Source organism: Lithobates pipiens, unplaced genomic scaffold (genome assembly GCF_037356315.1).
Source record: "Lithobates pipiens isolate NorthernLeopardFrog02 unplaced genomic scaffold, aLitPip1_a1.2 Scaffold_6, whole genome shotgun sequence".
Classification (NCBI taxonomy): domain Eukaryota; kingdom Metazoa; phylum Chordata; class Amphibia; order Anura; family Ranidae; genus Lithobates; species Lithobates pipiens.
In genome coordinates, this window is record NW_027507881.1 from 5792100 (window position 1) to 5805893 (window position 13794).

At 48.2% G+C, this 13794-nt stretch overlaps 1 protein-coding gene across 1 annotated transcript in view; it reads right to left on the reverse strand.

Moving 5' to 3' along the window:
• Positions 1-415: 415 nt before the first annotated feature.
• LOC143958207 (dual specificity mitogen-activated protein kinase kinase 1) overlaps positions 416-13794 on the reverse strand; it is an 80387-nt gene continuing 67008 nt past the window's right edge. The window contains exon 11 of the mRNA XM_077467682.1: positions 416-1815. Within this exon, the coding sequence (XP_077323808.1) occupies positions 1702-1815 (114 nt within the window). The 3' untranslated portion in view covers positions 416-1701. The remainder of the gene's footprint in view (positions 1816-13794) is intronic.

Here is a 13794-nt window from a genome sequence, read left to right on the forward strand (position 1 = left end):
TACCCTGTGATCGTGTGTTTCCCAAGTTGGTCCTTATTTCCACATCTGCGATCAAATCAGTGTTATTTGTAATTGGTAGATCAAGCAGAGCATTGATTCTAGTTGGGGCATCGAGCAGTTAATCATGATTAAGCACAAGATGTATGTGTGAAACGCGTCTACGTGACCAGATTTTGGTGTCATCTTTGTGAGGGGGTGGGCAGGACAGAAATAAGGAGGCGGTCTGTCTCTCGCGGCGGGGAGGGGGGGGGGTGTTTGTATACGGTGTTGTGTCCTGCGGGGATTGGATGGTGTTCCCGGGGGTGGGGGGTGGAGTTTGACCCCTCCACCAACCGCCACTGTTCACATGCTTAGAAGGTTTCCTATTGCTGGGCAGCACTCTCTCACTACATAGAATGAAACATATGAGGCCATATTCTTTGTAATATATTTATTATAGTCAAAGATAATACATCTGAAGATTCCGGAGGTACAGGTTAAAGGGGACTGAAGGCTTCTTACATTAAAAGGAAGCAAGTGCCGGGTTCAGCTTCCCCACCATCATCTCGGGAGTGTTTTCTTTCAAGAACCAAGGGACTAACAAGGTGACTAATGAGGTGGAGAAACCCAACACAGCAAAAGGGAGGGGGGAAGGGGGGGGGGGGGGGGGTTTGGAGCGATCACATCACGTCACATTCAAATATAAAATAAATATGAAAAGTCTGGGCAGGTGAAGAGGCACAGGCAGGAGGCAGCAGACCGCCTGTTCAATTCATATCCCCTTCTCTACCGGAGCATAATGCCTTGCACATAGCCTTTTTTTTATTCCCGCTCTGCTCAACCGAAATGCCTTGTGTGGCGCCGATCATTAGGACTTCCACTACTTTAGATGCCACTGACCACAGTGTGTCGGGTTCAGTGCTCCCACAGGCGAGTTTCTCCATAATCCATCCCCCACAAAAGGCAAAACTCTTAAAAAGATGTCAAAGCCCCCCCTCCCCCACACACACCGCGGGTTATGGCTTTGGACGCTGGTTCCCCGGCACGAATGATTACCCGCGGGGGAAAACACGCATTGGCTCAGATCTCCAAGACAGCACAAGGGGTAACAAGCTGCCGGTGTGTGGGAAACCTTCTAAGAGTGCGGGAGAGTCTCCTGTGTCACCAACGTGAGCCAATCGGAACAAGCGCAGAGAAAAAAAAAATAGTTTCTATGTGGATAATTATTGTTACAAAATAACCTATTTTTGTATCTTTTCTTTCCTAACATTTTCTGGCAAAGACTACGATAAAGTTACAATAAGCAGCCTCCTTTAGAGATCGGTTCCACAGGAGACTGGCCCACCTTGATTGGTAAAAATTACACTTTAGATTTCATTGATCTCCTAAAACACAGACTGGGGGGGAGGGAAGGGGGGGGGGGGTTATCCTGTTATTTTTACTGAAAGCCTCACAGGTACCACAAAGCATCATGAAGGGGGAGGGGGGTGGGGGGGTAAAAAGCAGGGATCTTACTGCAGGTGAAGCCCACGAGAGACACTGGGAGATATCTTGACCCGTGCCCTGCAGGCCCCTTCCTTGAATGAAGGGGGTTAATGAGAATGAAAAGAAACCGTTTATTTTTGGCACGTTCTGCAGAGATCCCATCCTGCAGGGTGGCAGGAGCAGGATACGTCAGCGGTGGCTCTCTGCCTGGACCAGCTTCTCGTCTTCTCCTCCTCCTCACACCCCTGCGGCGTGCGTCGGGGTGCTGGGCTGTTTCAGGCCCATGGTAGAGCAAAGCCAGCCGGCGAAATCCACTTCCTCCAATTCGGCTGTTTTAATAAAACTGTGAACCTGGATGGAGAAGGGAGGAGAGAAACACTATGAGGCTCGGTCAACATACATGCATCTTTATCAGCAGGGATGAGCTTTCCCACAAAAGCGGAGTTACTCTTTAAGCAAGGGAGTGCTCACAGTTCACCATTTCAATGCTGATAAATAGGGATGAGCTCAGAGTAGATTCAGATCCTAGTCCGTACCTACCTGAACTATCCTGCTGAAACACTGCCAGTCATCAGAGGCATTCCCCATAGCTCGTGTGTGTAAAGATAGCGATCTCCCTCTCTCCCCCCTCTCTCCCCCCTCGATATCCCCCTCTCCCTCCCTCTCCCCCCTCGATATCCCCCTCTCCCTCCCTCTCCCCCCTCGACATCCCCCCTCCCCCCTCGACATCCCCTCTCCCCCCTCGACATCCCCCTCTCCCTCCCTCTCCCCCCTCGACATCCCCCTCTCCCCCCTCGACATCCCCCTCTCCCCCCTCGACATCCCCCTCTCCCCCCTCTCTCCCCCTCACAACCTTCCCTCCCTCGATATCCCTCTCTCCCCCCTCGATATCCCTCTCTCCCCCCTCGATATCCCTCTCTCCCCCCTCGATATCCCTCTCTCCCCCCTCGATATCCCTCTCTCCCCCCCTCGATATCCCTCTCTCCCCCTCTCCCCCCTCGATATCCCTCTCTCTCCCTCTCCCCCCTCGATATCCCTCTCTCTCCCTCTCCCCCCTCGATATCCCTCTCTCTCCCTCTCCCCCCTCGATATCCCTCTCTCTCCCTCTCCCCCCTCGATATCCCTCTCTCTCCCTCTCCCCCCTCTCCCCCCTCGATATCCCTCTCTCTCCCTCTCCCCCCTCGACATCCCCCTCTCCCTCCCTCTCCCCCCTCGATATCCCTCTCTCTCCCTCTCCCCCCTCGACATCCCCCTCTCCCTCCCTCTCCCCCCTCGACATCCCCCTCTCCCCTCCTCCTCCCCCTCGACATCCCCCTCTCCCCCCTCGACATCCCCCTCTCCCCCTCGACATCCCCCTCTCCCCCCTCGACATCCCCCTCTCCCCCCTCGACATCCCCCTCTCCCCCTCGACATCCCCCTCTCCCCCCTCGATATCCCTCTCTCCCCCTCGATATCCCTCTCTCCCCCCTCGATATCCCTCTCTCCCCCCTCGATATCCCTCTCTCCCCTCTCCCCCCTCGATATCCCTCTCTCCCCTCTCCCCCCTCGATATCCTCTCTCTCCCTCTCCCCCCTCGATATCCCTCTCTCTCCCTCTCCCCCCTCGATATCCCTCTCTCTCCCTCTCCCCCCTCGATATCCCTCTCTCTCCCTCTCCCCCCTCGATATCCCTCTCTCTCCCTCTCCCCCCTCTCCCCCCTCGATATCCCTCTCTCTCCCTCTCCCCCCTCTCCCCCCTCGATATCCCTCTCTCTCCCTCTCCCCCCTCGATATCCCTCTCTCCCCCTCTCCCCCCTCGATATCCCTCTCTCTCCCTCTCCCCCCTCGATATCCCTCTCTCTCCCTCTCCCCCCTCGATATCCCTCTCTCTCCCTCTCCCCCCCTCGATATCCCTCTCTCTCCCTCTCCCCCCTCGATATCCCTCTCTCCCCCCTCGATATCCCTCTCTCCCCTCTCCCCCCTCGATATCCCTCTCTCCCCCTCTCCCCCCTCCCCTCGATAGCTCTCTCCCCCCCTCGATAGCTCTCTCTCCCCCCCCCTCGATAGCTCTCTCCCCCCCCCTCGATAGCTCTCTCCCCCCCCCCTCGATAGCTCTCTCCCCCCCCCCTCGATAGCTCTCTCCCCCCCCCTCGATAGCTCTCTCCCCCCCCCTCCCTCCCCCTCGATAGCTCTCTCCCCCCCCTCCCTCCCCTCGATAGCTCTCTCCCTCTCCCTCCCTCCCCCTCGATAGCTCTCTCCCTCTCCCTCCCTCCCTCCCTCCCCCTCGATAGCTCTCTCCCTCTCCCTCCCTCCCCCTCGATAGCTCTCTCCCTCTCCCTCCCTCCCCCTCGATAGCTCTCTCCCTCTCCCTCCCTCCCTCCCCCTCGATAGCTCTCTCCCTCTCCCTCCCTCCCTCCCCCTCGATAGCTCTCTCCCTCTCCCTCCCTCCCCCTCGATAGCTCTCTCCCTCTCTCTCCCTCTCCCCCCTCGATATCCCTCTCTCTCCCTCTCCCCCCTCTCCCCCCTCGATATCCCTCTCTCTCCCTCTCCCCCCTCAATATCCCTCTTCTCCCTCTCCCCCCTCGACATCCCCCCTTCCCTCCCTCTCCCCCCTCGACATCCCCCTCTCCCTCCCTCTCCCCCCTCGACATCCCCCTCTCCCCCTCGACATCCCCCTCTCCCCCTCTCGACATCCCCCTCTCCCCCTCGACATCCCCCTCTCCCCCCTCGATATCCCTCTCTCCCCCCTCGATATCCCTCTCTCCCCCTCTCCCCCCTCGATATCCCTCTCTCTCCCTCTCCCCCCTCGATATCCCTCTCTCTCCCTCTCCCCCCTCGATATCCCTCTCTCTCCCTCTCCCCCCTCTCCCCCCTCGATATCCCTCTCTCTCCCTCTCCCCCTCGATATCCCTCTCTCTCCCTCTCCCCCCTCGATATCCCTCTCTCTCCCTCTCCCCCCTCGATATCCCTCTCTCTCCCTCTCCCCCCCCTCGATATCCCTCTCTCTCCCTCTCCCCCCTCGATATCCCTCTCTCCCCCTCGATATCCCTCTCTCCCCTCTCCCCCCTCGATATCCCTCTCTCCCCCTCTCCCCCCCCCCCTCGATAGCTCTCTCCCCCCCTCGATAGCTCTCTCTCCCCCCCCCTCGATAGCTCTCTCCCCCCCCCTCGATAGCTCTCTCCCCCCCCCTCGATAGCTCTCTCCCCCCCCCCCTCGATAGCTCTCTCCCCCCCCTCCCTCCCCCTCGATAGCTCTCTCCCCCCCCCTCCCTCCCCCTCGATAGCTCTCTCCCTCTCCCTCCCTCCCTCCCCCTCGATAGCTCTCTCCCTCTCCCTCCCTCTCCCCTCGATAGCTCTCTCCCTCTCCCTCCCTCCCTCCCCCTCGATAGCTCTCTCCCTCTCCCTCCCTCCCTCCCCCTCGATAGCTCTCTCCCTCTCCCTCCCTCCCCCTCGATAGCTCTCTCCCTCTCCCTCCCTCCCCCTCGATAGCTCTCTCCCTCTCCCTCCCTCCCCCCTCGATAGCTCTCTCCCTCTCCCTCCCTCCCCCTCGATAGCTCTCTCCCTCTCCCTCTCCCTCCCTCCCCCTCGATAGCTCTCTCCCTCTCCCTCCCTCCCCCTCGATAGCTCTCTCCCTCTCCCTCCCTCCCCCTCGATAGCTCTCTCCCTCTCCCTCCCTCCCCCTCGATAGCTCTCTCCCTCTCCCTCCCTCCCCCTCGATAGCTCTCTCCCTCTCCCTCCCTCCCCCTCGATAGCTCTCTCCCTCCTCCCTCCCTCCCCCTCTCTCCCCCCCCCCCCTCGACTGTTGGAGCGATTATTCGCAAATGGAAGAAATACAAAATAACCACCAATTGCCCTCGGTCTGGAGCTCCATGCAAGATTTCTCCTCATGTGGTGAGGATCATGAGAAAAGTGAGGGATCAGCCCAGAACTACACGGGAGGAGCTTGTGAATGATCTCAAGGCAGTTGGGACCACAGCCACCAAACATACCATCGGTAACACAATACACCGCCCGCAAGGTTCCCCTTCCACAGGAAGGCACATGTACCCGGCCCATCTGAAGTTTGCCAATAAACATCTAAATCAGGGATATGCAATTAGTGGACCTCCAGCTGTTGCAGAACTACAAATCCCATGAGGCATAGCGAGACTCTGACAGCCACAAGCATGACACCCAGAGGCAGAGGCATAATGGGACTTGTAGTTTTGCAACAGCTGGAGGTCCGCTAGTTGCATATCCCTGTTCTAAAGGATTTGGAGAAGCATTGGGAGAAAGTGCTGTGGTCAGATGAGACCAAAACTGAGCTCTTTGGCATCAACTCGAAATTAACTCAGAGACAGACACAAACCTGACGGGGGGGGGGAGAGAGAGAGAGAGGAGAGCTGCAGATGATGGAGGGACGTACACTGACCACGGTGGTCAGGGCTCAGCAGCCCTGGTTATCGTGGTCAGTGCAGAGAGGGGGATACAGAAGGTGGCAGGTTTAGACGATGAACGTGCTCGACAGTTGCGATCACCGCCGTGCTCCCGCGATCACTCGGGGCACACCGAGAACCGGGATCTGTGTGTATAAATACACAGTTTCCAGTTCTCTGAGGGGAGAAGAGACAGATCGTCTGTTCATACAGAGTGTGAACAGCGATCTGTCATCTCCCCTACACAGTCCCCTCCCCCCTTTCAGTTAGAACACACAATAGGGAACACATTAACCCCTTGATTGCCCCCCCCCCCCAGTGGTTAACCCCTTCACTGCCAGTGAAATTTTTACAGTAATCAATGCATTTTCATAGCACCGATCGCTGTAAAAATACCAATGGTCCCAAAAATGTGTTAAAATTGTCCGACGTGTCCGCATAATGTCGCAGTCCTGATAAAAATCACAGATTGCCGCCATTACTAGTAAAAAAAAAAAAAAGAATAAAAATGCCCAAAAAATATAGCATATTTTGTAGGTGCTATAATTCTTGCGCAAACCAATCAATATACGCTTATTGCAATTTTTACAAAATATGTAGAAGAATACATATCAGCCTAAACTGAGGAAAAAAAATATTTATTTTTCTATATTATTGGGGGGATATTTATTATAGCAAAAAGTAAAAAATATTGCGTATTTTTTTTCAAAATTGTCGCTCTTTTTTTTTTATATAATTTTTTTTTTTAAATGGTGCAAAAAAAAAAATTTAAAACCGCAGAGGTGATCAAATACCACCAAAAGAAAGCTCTATTTGTGGTAAAAAAAAGGACGTGAATTTTATTTGGGTGCAATGTCGCACGACCGCGCAATTGCCAGTTAAAGCGACGCAGTGCCAAATCGCAAAAGTGCTCTGGTCAGGAAGGGGGTAAAATCTTCCGGGGCTGAAGTGGTTAAGGGACCAGGATCAGTATTTTTTTTTTTTTGGGGGGGGGGGGGGGAGGGTTTAAACACTTTAAAGGATTTAGAGAAGATCTGAAAAGAAGTGGACCAAAATCCCTCCTGAGATGTGTGCAAACCTGGTCACCAACTACAAGAAACGTCTGACCTCTTGCCAACAAGGGCTTCTCCACAAGAGTACCAAGTCATGTTTTGCTTGGGGATCAAATACTTATTTTACTCACCGAACTGCAACTTAAATTTATAAGATTTGTATCATGTGTTTTTTCTGGATTTTTGGTTGACATTCTGTCTCTATCATTTAAAATACACCTATGATAAAAAAAATAAAAAAAAAATAAAAAAAAAATAAAAAAAAAATAAAAAAAAAATAAAAAAAAAATAAAAAAAAAATAAAAAAAAAATAAAAAAAAAATAAAAAAAATATAGACCCTTCATTATTTTCCCCCACTGTATACACGCAGGGCATGCCATGCCTCGGCCGCCTACGATTGGCGGTGAGCAGTGACTGCCTCCTGGCAGAATAGCACAGGTGGGTAAGAACTAGGATCCCAAACCACCTGACCTCACCCTTATTTATCAGCATTGAAATGGCGAACTGTAAGAATTGTGTAAATAAAAAGGTGAAAAAAAAAACCTCTAAGCCGCGCAGCATCCTGGAAACCACAAATTATAAATATAACCAAAAGGGTCAAACAGTGTAAGCAAAATAATTAATTTCATACCGCGCTCAAATGTATAAATAAAAAAAAAAATGAAGAGAAATACAAATAAATGTATAAAAAAAAAAGTGTGGTCAAATAACGTTCAAATGCGAGTATAAATTAAGTATAAAAACTTTATTGAAAATGTATACTCGCATTAAAAAAAAAAGTGTGATCAAATAAATGTTCAAATGCGCGTATAAATTTTCAATAAAGTTTACACTTAATTTATACTCACATTTGAACATTATTTGACCACACTTTTTTTAATGCGAGTATAAATATTCAATAAAATGTATACATAATTTATACTCGCATTTGAACATTATTTGACCACACTTTTTTTTTTATACATTTGTATTTTTCTTCTTTTTTTTTTTTATTATTTATACATTTCAGCGCGGTATGAAATGAAATTATTAATTTTCCTTTCACTATTTGAACTGTAGGAATGCCATGCTTAAAAGGACAATGATGGGGAAAAGAAAGTTGCAAAAAAATAAATAAAAAAAATGAATACAGCATATAAGCTACATAAGTTATCTTGCAATTGAATGTTATGAAAAATTATCTTTTCAATCTGCAGCCGTTGTCATTTTCTCTAAAATTCAATACGGACACCTAAAGGAGTTCTGTACACAGATGGTATACAGAACCCCGCCCCCCCCCCCCCACCACCCCCCATAAATGTAATTTCCTACTTATGTGATTGGCTCACTGACTTCCCCAGAAGTCTGTACTAAAATACAAGTCTCATTTTTGGGCATCCCCTGCAACAAAAATTTTTTTTGTTTATATGCCAAAAGGGAACATCCAAAGGGATGCAGACCCTGCCACTTTCCTCATTAGAACCCTGCAAGTGCAGCTGCTGATTGAGAATTATAAAATCATTCATATTCACTTTGCATATGGACACAGAGAAAAAACTTTATTTCTTCAGAACAAAAAAAAAAAAAAAACGGTAGGAATCTGCAACAAAGGTTTATTACAATCCCTGCAATGTACAGAGATCACCCAGAGGAGAATGTTATTTGCTCAAAAAAAGCGGAGGTACTCTTTAAAGAGGAAGTAAACCCTGATGGGTGTTACTTCCTCTTTCATTCCCTGCAAAGGCAAAGCATAATGGACTACTATGCATCGCATCGCATAGTAGTCCATTATGTGTCACTTACCTGACACAGGAGCCAGCGAAGTCACCGCTGTCCCCTGTAGTCCGGCGCATCCATTTTTTCGGTGGGGTCTCGCAGCTCCGCCGCTGTCATTCGGCGGAGCCGCGATGACGTCACTCCCGCGCATGCGCACGGGAGCCGACACGCGCGGCAGCTCCATTGTTGGAAGTGCCACGCTCAGTGCGCCTGCGCGCCGCTGTCTACGGTGCAAATATCTCCTAAACCGTATAGGTTTAGGATATATTTCTTGGACCTACAGGTAAGCCTTAATCTAGGCTTACCTGTAGGTCAAAGTGGTTTGTAAGGGTTTACAACCACTTTAAGGCTGCTTTCACACTGGGGTGGTGTTCAGGCGTTACAGCGCTAAAAATAGCGCCTGTGTAGCACCTGAAAAAAACCGGCCCCTTCCACTCCAGTGTGAAAGCCGGAGGGCTTTCACACTGGAGCGGTGCGCTGGCAGGACAGTGAAAAAAAATCTTTGGAGCGGTGAAGGAGCGGCGTATTCACCGCTCCTACCCATTGAAATCAATGGGACAGCGCGGCAATACCGCCGGCAAAGCGCCGCTGCAGCGGCGCTTTGCGGGCGGTTTTAACCCTTTTTTGGCTGCTAGCGGGGGTTAAAACCACCCCGCTAGCGCCCGCAGACCGCCGCTAAAACGACGGTAAAGCGCCGCTAAAAATAGCGGCGCTTTACCGCCGACGCCCGCACAGCCCCAGTGTGAAAGCAGTCTAAAGCAAACTTCAGTCTAACTGTGTACAGGGCTCCCCCTCTGCTGTCGCCATTACGGCACATGAGTTGTCAGATTATGCCTGGCCTTTGAGTCCTGGCAGACCTCGTTGGTGCATCTGCGGAGGGCGATTTTGGCGTGAACGTAAAGACAGGGTATTCATACTTCCCAGTCTTTACGAGAAGGCATGGTAGCAATACTTGACATTAAGGGGGTCCACTTTAAACTCTTGCGGACCGACCCCCGATGTCCGCCAGGACCTGCTGATGCTTCCCGGCAGAAGCAGAATGGCGGTCTACCTACATAAAACAAGGCAGATTGCTATACTGTGAATAGGGAAGACAGAGATCCTGTGTTTCTGCTAAGAAGGAACAAAGATCTGTGCTTTGCCCTAGTTAAAGCACCCCCCCCCACAGTTCGCAAACACTCCCTAGGAACACAATTAACCCTTTGACTGCCCCGATGTTAACCCCTTCCCAGCCAGTGTCATTAATACAGTGACAGTGAATATTTTTAGCACTGATCAGTGTATTGGTGTCCCCCCGGTCCCCAAAAGTGTCACATAGTGTCCTCTTTGCTGCAATGTGCAGTCCTCTATAAGTCGCCGATTGCCACCATTACTAGGAAAAAGTTAAAATAAATACAATTTTCATAAAAATATCCCATAGTTTGTAGACGCTATAACTTTTTCACAAAATCAATCAATCAATGTACACTTCTTGGGATATGTTTTGGTAAAAAAAAATAAAAAAAATAATATGTAGAAGAATACATATTGGGCTAATTTTGTGAAGAAATTTGATTTTTTACATTTTTTTTATTGGATAGGTTTTATAGCAGAAAGATATTGTTTTTATAAAAAAAAAAAGAAAGTTTGCGACATAATAAAAGTCTCTCTTTTAAAAAAAAAAAAAAAAAAAAAAAAAAAAGTATCAATGTAAAAAAATGAAAAATAAGAAAGAAATCTTATTTTTTATTTTTAAGCGCTTCCATCCCCACGAGCTCTTGCAACAAAGAAAAGGCACACGCAAGTCACGCCCGCATATGAAAACAGTGTTCAAACCACACATGTGGAGGTATCCCAACCATCGACAGAGCGAGAGCAATAATTCTAACCTGGTAACCGTTAATTATTATTATTTTTTTTTTAAAGCATCGCCTACGGAGAGATTTTTTTTTTTTTTTTTTTTTTAGGTACTGTAGTTTGTCGCCATTCCACGAGTGTGCGCAATTTCAAAGCGTGAGGTGCTAGGTATCTATTTACTCGGCGTAACTTTATCTTTCACATTATACAAAAAAACTTTACTATTTCATTTTTTTGTTTTTTTTATTCATGAAAGTGTTTTTTTTTTTACCCCCAAAAGATTGCGTTTGAAAGACCGCTGCGCAAATACAGTGCGACATAAAATATTGGCCATGATTCACACATACATACGTGTGTGTGTATAGATAGATAATTATATATATATATATATATATATATATATATATATATATATATATATATATATATATATATATATATATATATATATATATATATATATATATATATATATATATATATATATATATATATATATATATATATATATATATATATATAAAAAGGGTTATAAACCATCCTACATGCACCTTATATTTTTCACCTGCAGAAGATGTACATTGATCGTGTAGTTTCATGATGTCATTGGTTGCCCTCGAATATTACATATTCCCATCGCACACACGTTCCTGGATAAGCTCTCAAAGAGTCATGCAGAACCCCTTTGTCAAGCACATGCCTGACGAAGGGGTCCTGCGTGACTCCGAAACATTGCACTTATCCTTGTGTTGTGATCATGCAATACACTATCCATTTGGACGCTACTTTGTGTCGATCCTTGGTGTGCTGGCAAATATCTACTTTGTGACTTGAACCAGTATATCCAGCTGGTTGCTGCTGCAGCACCCACATTTTGAGTGCTTATCCAGGAACGTGTGTGCGATGGGAATATGAAGTATGAAGCCTGTACTACAGTAAATCTTCACATTCTGGTGTCAGGCGTTTGTTTATATTCAAACATGAGGTATGTGGGGTATACCGATATCCCCCAGGGAATTACCACTTTGGGACAACCCAATGTTCCCACACCTCGAAACACCGGAGGACAAGTCTGTCCGGCAGAGACTTGGTGTCTCCATACTAGCTGAAGTTTATGATAATGGTACCATACTATCCTTTGACTACTTACGTAGACGCTTCTCGATGGCCAATACTGCTTTTTACCGGTACCTACGACTCAGGCATGCCTATTATGCCCAATTTGGTACCCAAAACTTTTCCATTTCTACATACCCACAAAATCGGGAAAACCCCAACCAATCTGCGAATGGGTTGCGGTTTCTCATGCAGATGCAAAGACTCCTACCAGGGAAGTATGACTACTTCCCTGTCTTTACGGTCACAAGGCCAGAAGGGGTTAATCAGTTAAGCAGACTTTAATCGCTTGATGTGGTTGTGCCGATTGATTGTGGTTTACTGGACACAGGTCATGGCATCGTTGTCTAGACTTCTCTCTATGCCGGTTGCGCTCACACCAGAGATGTCTCTTGGGCTTACTGGATGAAGAGTTATGGACTCGTCCCATTAGGACGCTTCTATGAATCCTTATTTGTGGCCCGGAAACAGATAGCTCTTAAGTGGATGCAGCCCAATCCCCCACCCCCATCACACAATGGCTGCATGCAGTTAACCAAATATTGCCCTACATGAAAATGTTATACAGTGCCTTGCAAAATTATTCACCCCCTTGGCTTTTTACCCATTTTTGTTACATTACAGCCTTTAGTTCAATTTTTTTAAATCTGAATTATGTGTGATGGATCAGAACACAATAGTCTAAGTTTGGGAAGTAAAATTAGAAAAATATATATAGAAAACTATTTTTCAGAAATAAAAAACTGATAATTGGAATGTGCATAGGTATCCCCCCCCCCTCCCCCCCACCTTGTCATGAAGCCCATAAAAAGCTCTGGTGCAACCAATTACCTTCTGAAGTCACATAATTAGTGAAATGATGTCCACCTGTGTGCAATCTAAGTGTCACATGATCTGTCATTACATAGACACACCTTTCTGAAAGGCCCCAGAGGCGGCAACACCTAAGCAAGAGGTACCACTAACCAAACACGGCCATGAAGACCAAGGAACTCTCCAAACAAGTAAGGGACAATGTTGTTGAGAAGTACAAGTCAGGTTTAGGTTATAAAAAAATATCCAAATCTTTGATGATCCCTAGGAGCACCATCAAATCCATCATAACCAAATGGAAAGAACATGGCACAACAGCAAACCTGCCAAAAGACGGGCGCACATCAAAACTCACGGACCAGGCAAGGAGGGCAATAATCAGAGAGGAGCACAGAGACCTAAGGTAACCCTGGAGGAGCTGCAGAGTTCCACAGCAGAGACTGGAGTATCTGTACATAGGACGACAATAAGCCGTACGCTCCATAGAGTTGGGCTTTATGGCAGAGTGGCCAGAAGAAATCATTACTTTCAGCAAAAAACAAAATGGCACGTTTTGAGTTTTCCCGAAAAGGCATGTGGGAGACTCCCAAAATGTATGGAGGAAGGTGCTCTGGTCTGATGAGACTAAAATTTAACTTTTTGTCCAAAGAAAATACTGTCTAGTGCAAACCCAACACATCACCCAAAGAACACCATCCCCACTGTGAAACATGGTGGTGGCAGCATCATGCTGTGGGGATGTTTTTCAGCAGTCAGGACTGGGAAACTGGTCAGAGTTGAGGGAAATATGGATGGTGCTAAATACAGGGATATTCTTCTGCAAAACCTGTACCACTCTGTCTGTGATTTGAGGCTAGGACGGAGGTTCACCTTCCAGCAGAACAATGACCCCAAACACACTGCTAAAGCAACACTTGAGTGGTTTAAGGGGAAACATGTAAATGTGTTGGAATGGCCTAGTCAAAGCCCAGACCTCAATCCAATAGAAAATCTGTGGTCAGATTTCTGTTCACAAGCGCAAACCATCCAACGTGAAGGAGCTGGAGCAGTTTTGCAAGGAGGAGGAATGGGAAAAAATCCCAGTGGTGAGATGTGGCAAGACTCAGAGACTTATCCAAAGAGACTTGGAGCTGTGATAGCTGCAAAAGGCGGCTCTACAAAGTAATGACTTTAGGGGGGTGAATAGTTCTGCACATCAACTTTTTCTGTTATTTTGTCCTATTTGTTGTTTGCTTCACATTAAAGCGGAGGTCCACCCTAAAATGGACCTCCGCTCATCTGATCCCTCCCCCCCTCCGGCGCCACAATCGGCACCTTTCAGGGGGGAGGGGGGTGCAGTTACCTGGATAATCCAGGTAACTGCAC